At 38.4% G+C, this 9599-nt stretch overlaps 1 protein-coding gene across 1 annotated transcript in view; it reads right to left on the reverse strand.

The window, feature by feature from the left end:
* Nucleotides 1–9599, reverse strand: part of LOC102470672 (zinc finger protein 208) — a 223993-nt gene that overhangs the window by 207224 nt on the left and 7170 nt on the right. Inside the window, 2 exon segments of the mRNA XM_014592935.2 lie at nt 3033–3165; nt 4641–4728. Coding sequence (XP_014448421.1) covers nt 3033–3165; nt 4641–4649 — 142 coding nt within the window. The 5' untranslated portion in view covers nt 4650–4728.

The following is a 9599-nucleotide window of genomic DNA, read 5'->3' on the forward strand; positions in this document are numbered from 1 at the left end:
TCTATAGGAGAGATATATAGATATACTCGGGTGTGTGTGTGTGTGTGTGTGTGTGTGTGTGTGTAAATAAATTGATATATCAAGTGAGCATATAAATTTTTTAAAGGATTTTGCCATAGGGCATAATGTGCTTGCTGAAGAGAGACAGAGAGACAGATAGTGAGAGATCATCCCCTAGGTGAATGGCCATGGTACAACCCTTCTCCTCCATTCTCCTCTTGGAATTTTGGGCACCCAAGCACAATGCCCAGCATGATTTTTTAAGCCACTGGGTCCAGGTTCAAATGAGAGTCAGCCATATGAGAATCCAGCACCTAAACCACACCACCTGCTAGCCTAAGCATATATTTTAAGCATGGAGAAAGCAGAGACATGGAGAAGCTCATTCTATTGCCCTGTATTATTTCCTTATCTGTCTATTCTTATGTCTACTCACTCTAGTACAGGACGTATTTGTGGTTTTGGGTGTATATGTACAAGGGAAGCTGGAAAAGCAGTTGAACTCAAAATACAGGTAAAATATTGCACTAAAGAGAAAGGGAGCCCCGGTCACTGAAAATGAGCGAGAAATAAGGTGATTGCTAAATGAGATAAAGTTGAAGTTCCTTCCTCAGATGAAATTGAGATCTTTATTTCCATCTCAAGTCATAGTATATTTAAATTACTGGTTTAGAGCCCAGCCAGAGTGGTGATTAAAGCAGCTGTATCTCACATAACCAACTGCACAATTCAAGCCCCAGATATGGCAGCTTGAGAAACATGCCAGGCATGTGTGCACGTGTGCCCAAAATCTCAAAAAGAAGAGAGAAATGAAGGAAAAGAAATTGTAGCATAACTATTCTCCATGGGTGATGGTGCTTTATCAATTTCTCTCTCCCTCTCTCTCTCTCTCTCTCTCCCTCTCTCTGTCTCCCTTCAGAATGCATACACGCCCTCTGGCAAAAATTAAAAGAAAAAAAAAGGGTTTAAATTAAAATAAGGTCATAGGCCTATGCTCCACAAGTCTTGGTGCCTTGGAGGAGGGTTTTACAGACAACCACACACAGCGGCGCCTCCTCTCCCTTACCTGATATCCTGATAACCCGTTATCACTCCTGATTGCTTTCTCTGCCTTCCTTACCTGCGTGCGGTCTTTGTGTTCCTTCACTTAAAATCGTCCAGGGCTCCTTTCCTTGCTCTAATAGATCAACCACATCTGGCTTAGAAATGGAAATCTCCTGCTTAAAAAAATAAAAAAAAAAAACCAGAAAAAGAAAAAGAAATGCCATATGGTATAGAAATAACAGTCATAGAAACCTTCAAGCTCTGATTAAATCTGCAGCAAACTAAAATTTAAATGTTACTGATAAAGACATCAAATGAAAGAGGGGTGAGATGATTTAAGAAATGAGGCAGGTACAGTAAAACCTAGTTTTAATTTAAACTCATATAGGTTATCTATTATGAAAAAACTTAAGAACATTTGTCACACACACACGTATATACAGGCTCATTGGTAAGGTCATGACATATTTTTTTCTACGCAAAAATATGTCATGACTTTCCCGACAATCATACATATATACATATATGTGTGTGTGCATGTGTGTGTATACAATTTCTTTTTCCATAATGGTGTCTGGGACATAATGAGCACAAGCATACCAATTATAACTATTTTATTAACCCTAAGAGAAAAACAAGGGCCAGCAGGTGGCATGGTGATCAAGGTGCTGGACTCCCACGTAGTCGACCGCAGTTCGTGTCCCGGACCCGGTGGCTTAAAACTCACACTGGGTGCGTGTGCGTGCGTGCCCAAGATCCCGAGAGGAGAATGGAGAAGGGATTGCGGCGTGACCATCCCCTCTGGGGGGTGATTTCTCGCTTTCTGTCTCTATGTCTCTCTCTGTCTGTCTGGCGAGCGCACATGCCGTATAGCGAAAACCTCTCAAAAAAAAAAAAGAATTACTTTATTTAACTTTATTCATTTTTATTTATTTTAATTTGACTAGAGAGGACAGAGAGAGAGAAAGGCAGAAAGCAAGCCACCAGGTCCAGGATTCGAACCATGATTGGCCATGTGAGAGTCCAGTGCCCTTAAGGACCACGCCACCTGCCAGCCCCAGGAAGAAGGAGAGTGAGAAGGCAAGCCACCAGGTCTAGGACTCGAACCACAGTCAGCCATGTGAGAGTCCAGCACCTTAACCACCATGCCACCTACTGGCCTATATATAGAATTTTAATCCTGCTTCTTGGATATTAAGAAAAAGGAGGTAATTATAAGAAGGGCCAGAGGGAACCAGCAGTTAGCGTAATGGCTATGTCGCTGGGCTCCCACGTAGTCAACTGCGGTTCGCGTCCCGGATCCGGTAGCTTAAAACTCATGCCAGGCGCATGTGCGTGCATGCCCAAGATCCCGAGAGGAGAATGGAGGAGAAGGGATTATGGCGTGACCATCGCCCCTGGGGGGTGATTTCTCGCTTTCTGTCTCTATGTCTCTCTCTGTCTGTATGGCGAGCGCACACGCCCTATAGCAAAAATCTCTCCAAAAAAAAAAAAAAAAGAAGGGCCAGAGAGAGATGCTCTATCACTAAAGGACAGAGCAAAATGATGGTGCTTAATACAGAGCCATTTTCAAATTGGTAGAGCTCAACCATCATCTAGGAATGGAAAGGACAAATTCAGTTTATATCTTGAAATACAGCCTCGAAATTTACTGTGTTGAAAGGTGACATATTACAGGGACCAACAGTTAGCGTAAGGGCTATGTTGCTGGATTCCCACGTAGTTGACCGCGGTTCGCATCCCAGACCAGGTGGCTTAAAACTCACGCTGGGCACGTGTGCATGCGTGCCCAAGATCCCAAGAGGAGAATGGAGGAGAAGGGACTGCCGCGTGGCCATCCCCCCGGGGGGTGATTTCTCGCTTTCTGTCTCTCTGTCTGTCTCTGTCTGGTGAGCGCATGCGCCCTATGGCAAAAACCTCTCCAAAAAAAAGAGAAAGGTGACATATTACAGATCACATTTTAAATTACTTGAGGCAAATAAACTTACCCAGGGAGACCAAGTTCCCATAGTTCTCCAACATCACATCCCTGTACAAGTCCCTCTGCATAGGGTCCAGGTATTCCCACTCTTGCTGAGAGAAGTCTATGGCCACATCCCTGAAAGTCACTAACTCCTGAAACTGCAAAGCCATGTATTATGAAAATTTAAAAACATTTTAAAGATGGAAAGACAGGACATCAGAAGTGCACATTAGAGGAAGGGAGAATATTTTACAAGCAGAGTGTCTACATATTCCTGAAGGATCCTATAGCTGAAGACAAATCACTCTGTATGTTAGGGTTACTACGATAATTCTGATCTGCTGAGGAATGGATAAAATAATTCCAGTTTCCATATTCAGTAAAGTATCAGACAGAACCACATAGTCTGCTAGTTGTATGATGCATAAACTCCCAATAAATATGAGTTTCTACTTTCCCTTTAACAGCAAAACGAAGGGATGGCCTCTCCAAATTTAATATAAAAATCTACATATTTAAGGGACCAGCAGATGGAGTAATGGTTAAATGGCTAGACTCCCACACAGTTAACTGTGGTTCAAGTCCTGGACCTGGTGGCTTAAACTCAGGCCAGGCATGTGTGTGCATGTGACCAAAATCCCAAGAGGAGAATAGAGGAAAAGGGACTGCGGTGTGGCTATCTCTCCAGGGGGAGGGGTGGTTTCTCGTTTTCTGTCTCTCTGTCTCTCCAGCAAGCACACATGCCCTATAGCAAAAATTTCTCAAAACAAAAATACTTATTTTAAAAAAGCTTTTGCGAAAAGTTTAGATAGTTCCATAGCGTCAAATTCATCAAAATGACAGAGTATACCAGAAGCATTTTTTTCTTGGTTTCACAAACAAATTTTCTATTGGCTATATAACAAGCCATTTTACTTTGTGAATCTCAGATTTCATTCATCTTTTACATTAATCTATGTGTTTAGACACAATTTTGAAGGTTTTCCTCGATTTTGGAAATCAATACATTTACTCCTTAGGGTAATATTCTCATTTATTGCCATCTTCCATCATTCATTAACACTTCTCTTGTTCCTGAGTGTATACTGATATCCGATGACCCATAATCAAACAGATGTCACCGACGTTCATCAGAATACATTCAACCACAAAACAGATACATTTGCATCAGTAATTCCTTGGCATGATCCATGATGTCATCCCATTCTAAGACTGAGACCAACAGACAACCAAGTCCCATCTTATTTAACCAGAAAACTCAGATCTGTGGAGAATTTAAAAATGTGTCTCTAATACTCAAATAGGAATGACATCTCTAATTCACCAAACAGGGACTTTAGGGAAACACAAATATTTCACTGATGGGACTTCATTCCCATAGACTGTTCTATTGGAAGCTCCGATTGAAGAATAAGCACAAAAAAAGAGAACTGAGTAAATGGGACAATAAATACATTGGCTAGCAAATACACATAGGGAGGAAACTGAATTACTTGCTGTTCACAGCACTAAGAGAAATGGGAGCAGATAACTGAATGAGGCATTCTTAAGAAGGAAGGTTTAGGTAAATGAAAAAAATTCCATATAACCTTGAATGATAATATTGCAAGGAAACCAGAAATAATCAACTTACACAAGTCATTATTTTAGAAGAGTAAGACTTGATCAGTCCTCCATAGGGTTCCACTACTGGAAAAATTCAAACTCCAGGGACTCCAGGCCTAAAAGAGGGAAAAAATTAAAATTTGTCTCTCTACTTAACCGTATTTCTCAACAAATAATCCATCAAGTTTAAGACATTTTTCGTAAGTGATAATATGAGCTATGACGTCCATCCCCAAAGAACTGAAAGTCCTGGAAATTAAATCCTCTCAACGCAGTCTTTCTTACATTACTAGCTGAAGAAAAATAGATGCCCTTAAAAGATTGTTATAAAATTATTTATTTTATTTATTTATTATTATTATTTATTTTGAGTCTGCTATAGAGCATGTGAGACAGACATAAGACAAACAGAGACAGACAGAGAGAGGGAAAGTGAGAAAGCAAGTCACCAGGTCCAGGATTTGAACTAGGGTCAGTCATGAGAGAGTCCAGCACCTTAACCACCATGCCACCAGCTGTGCCCCCTTTAGAGATTTTTTTAAGATTAGTAAATGAAAAGTCAGTAGGAGCTAAATTAGGACTGTAAAGTAGATGCCTAATGATTTCCCATTGACCCTCTCAAATTTGCCCTTGTTTAATGAGATAAGTAGGAACATTGTATGGTAGAGAAGCACTCCTAGCGAAGCTTCCTGGGGTTTTTATTTGTTTATTTAAAGAATTACTTAAATTAAATTAATATAATTTATTATTATTTTTTAATTTGACCAGAGAGAGACAAAGAGAGACAAAAGGAAAAGTGAGAAAGTACCCTAGTCATGACACTACCTGCCAGCCCCTCCCAGGAGTTTTCTTCTAAAGCTTTGGCTAGATTATTTAAAACACTCTCATATAAGCAGGTATTATCATCCTTTGGCCCTCCAAAAAGTCAATGAGCAGAATTCCTTGAGCATACCCCAAAACTGTTGCTATGATCTTTGCTCTTGGCATTTTTTTGTTTGCTTTTTGCTTTTGCTTTGATCACTCCCGCCTCTTGGTAGCCATTACTTTGATTATGATTTGTGTTCAGGGTGGTACGGATAAAGCAATGTGTCTTCTTCTGTTATGATTTTTCAAAGAAATGTTTCAAGATTTTGATCTCATTCCACTAATTCAAAATTTCCAGAGAAGCTCTGCTCTTGTCTGCAACTGGTCTGGGCACAACAGTTTTGGCACCCACTGGGTGAAACATTTCCTCAAATTTAATTTTTCAGTTAGAATTGTGTAAGCTGAACTAATTTCATAAATTTATGAAATTATTATCAATTATAATGCCTCATCCTGTTTACTATATCTATTTTAAATTATTGCTCTCTATATATTGATAATTTGCCACAATTCTGTTACATGCAGTTTTCATTACTATATGTGATTTTAGTACATTTTCTTCCTCAGGTATTGCTAACTTTTATTTGGTGTTTTGTTATGAAAGTATTCTCAGTCTCCTAAATGTGTCAGCTAGCTTGTTATTAATTTATATTTAGGAAGACCAAAGGCTACAGTATGTAATTTGTGCCCTTTTGGTGAATGTAATCCTGTAGGGAAGGAACCTGAGAAGAGCCTCAAACAGCACCACTATGAATCACCCCTTTTCAGACATTCATCCAAGTGATTCTTCTTGGGTCAACTAATTTTTTTTTAATAATTATTTCCTTTATTTTATTTATCATTATTGTTATTTTTAATTTGACCAGAGTGAGACACAAAGAGAGAGAGAGAGAGAAACCAAGCCACCAGGTCTGGGATTTGAACTGCGGTCAGCCATGTGGGAATCTAGCACCTGTAACCACCATGCCACCTTCCAGCCCTCAACTTTTTCTTAAGGACCTGTTAGTAAATATTTTCACAACTACTCAACTCTGCTGCTGTAGCTAAGAACAGCCATACACAATATGGCAGATGAGTGTGGCTGTGCTCCAAAAAAACTCTCCTAGACACTGGTTTAAACCAGTAATAACAAATAAGCTCTAGGAGAGTTGGTTTTATCTCCCAAGTGGAAGAATTTGAAAGGGGAGTGGTGAAAGAGTGGATTTTGTTAAGAACTATTTTAACTTTATTTATTATTATTATTATTATTATTTTCCAATTTGACCAGAGAGAGACACAGAGAGAGAGAGAGAAAGAGAGAGGGAAAGTGAGAAAGGAAGCTGCCAGGTCTGGGACTTGAACCATGGTCGGCCATGTGGGAGTCCAGTGCCTTTAACTGCCATACCACCTGTTGGCCCTGAAAGAGTGAATTTTAAAATTTTTCTTTCAAAGAGGATTGAATGTTCAAGCACAAATAATAAGGTAACTATACTGTTGAATGTTTTTACATTGTGAAGTAATGTTTTTAATTATTTTTAAAAGCTATTTATTTATATATTTTTAACTTTATTTATTTAAAGTTTACCACAGAGTGAGAGAGTGAGAGAGAGAAAGTGAGAAAGTAAGCCACCAGATCTGGAGCTGAACTACAGTCAGCCATGTGGAGTCCAGTATCCTTAACCACCATGCCACCTGCTGGCCCTGTAATGTAATACATTTTAAAGGTAGATTATGATAAGCTAAACATACATACAGAAAAATCCTAGAATAACCACATACAACAAAAAGATATCTCTAGTAAATCAAAGTTAAGAAAACATGGAATACAAAAAAGATTCTAAAAGAAGGCATGAAAAGTGGAAAAGCAAACAAAGAACACAAGGGGGCATGGATGGACAAACAATTCACCAAATGATACAGTCAAACCCAACCAGACAGATGTGTGGTTATTATACCAACATTATAAATACCTATGTGTTTGATATAACTGTAGATTCATAGACTGTACTTGAAAATACTGACACTTGAAAATCTCGGGATGGAGCTCAGATATATGGTTTAGAAAGCTCCCCTGGTAACTCTTTTAAAAATATATATATTTATTTTATTTTATTTATTATCATTATTATTATTATTATTGTTCATTATCTTGATTGTAGTGCTGGTTTCATGGATGTACGGTAGTCTTTTTTTATCCACAGTCTCCCTTTCCACAATTCCAGGTACCAGCAGTCCATACACAGGTGAGTATAGTACAATAAAGTATTTTAGGAGATATGGCCGGAACCAGCAGTTAGTGTAATGGCTATGACGTTGGACTCCCATGTAGTCGACCACGATTCAAGTCCCAAACCCGGTGGCTTAAACTCACACCAGGTGTGTGTGTGCGCGTGCCCAAGATCCCGAGAGGAGAATGGAGGAGAAGGGATTGTGGCGTGGCCATCCCCCCTTTGGGCTGATTTCTCGCTTTCTGTCTCTGTGTTTCTGGCGAGCGCACACAACCCTATAGAAAAACCTCTCCAAAAAAAGAAAAAAAAAAAAGAGAGAGATGGCCAACATGGGCAACATAGCAAGACCTTGCCTGAAGCACGCGCCTGGTCCAGTTACTAGTGAGGCTGAGGCAGGAGGGTTGCAACATATTGAGAACCTGCCTAAAATATCCCCCCACCACATACACAGAAAAAAATATTTTGAGAGACCATGCTCACATAAACTTGATTATAGTACTGTATATTGTTATAATTATACTATTAGATCTTGTTGTTAGTCTCTTACTGCACCTAATCTATAAATTAAACTTGATCTGTAGGTAAACATGTACAGGAAATAAACATGGTATATCCTGTATAGGGATTGGTACTATCCATAGTTTCAGAGATCCAGTGGGGATTTTGGAACGTAGCATTCCCCCGTGGATAAGAGACTATTGTATACATATCTGAAAACATGTAAGTATACACTTTAAATGTGTAGTTACTGCTTGACAATAAAGCTGATTTTAAAAATATACTATGAGTCCAACAGGTGGCACAGTGGTTAAGGCTCTGGCCTCTCACATGGTTGGCTGCAGTTTGAGTCCTAGACCTAGCCGTTTAAAACTCACACTGGGTGTGTGTGGGTGTATGCCTAAAATCCTGAGAGGAGAATGGAGGAGAAGGTATTATGGCATGGCCATCCCCTCTAGGGGGTGATTTCTCACTTTCTTTCTCTCTGTATCTCCAGTGAGCACATGTGCCCTAAAGCAAAAATTTTTCTCTTAAAAAAAAATTATAGTATTGTAGTTTTAAAGATATATAGGTATGGGGGTGTCAGCCAAATGGTAGGGTGGTTGAGGTAGCTATATCCCACATGGCTGAGAGAGCTTCATGACTTGGACCCAGTGGCTTGAAAAATATACCAGGTCCATATGTGTGCATGTGCCCAAAATCCCAAGGGGAGAATGGAGGAAATGGAATTATGGTGCCATCCCTACTGGCAGTGATTTCTCACTGTCTCTTTTTGTCTTTCTGGTGAACACATAAACCTTATAGCAAACACAAAAACACTAAAAATAAAAACTAAAAAACTTAAAAGAAATATATATAGGTATGATATGACAACTATAACATAGAGGAGAGAGTTGTCAATGAACCTGCACAGTTGTAAGGCAATTACTTTTTATGTGAAATGATGCAGTATTAACTTTAAGTTATATGTATATAACATATATGTGTTATATATAATAATATAATATTATTAACTAGAATATTATTAATTCTAAGTTAATAATATATATTTATAATATATATCTATAATAATATTAAGGTGTATTTTTAAATAAATATTTAACCTAGAGAAGACAAAAATGGAAAAATGAAACAAATACAAGAAAAAAAAATAGTAAAATGGATTAAATATATCTAACTATATTAATAATTACATTAATCGTAAATAGACTGAATATTCCAGCTGAAGGCACAGATTGTCACAACAGATAGGAAAATAGAGGACCTGAATAAAACCAAAGCATGCCTTGTATCCTCAAGTTCTTTTATGTTAAATCACAAATAGTTTTCTTCTTCTGACAAATATTTTAATGGCTTCATAGAACTCCAACTTTCTATTATATATAGTATATTAATTTTTTTTTTTTTTTTTTTTTGGA

Source organism: Tupaia chinensis, unplaced genomic scaffold (assembly GCF_000334495.1).
Source record: "Tupaia chinensis unplaced genomic scaffold, TupChi_1.0 Scaffold138910_1, whole genome shotgun sequence".
NCBI lineage: Eukaryota > Metazoa > Chordata > Mammalia > Scandentia > Tupaiidae > Tupaia > Tupaia belangeri.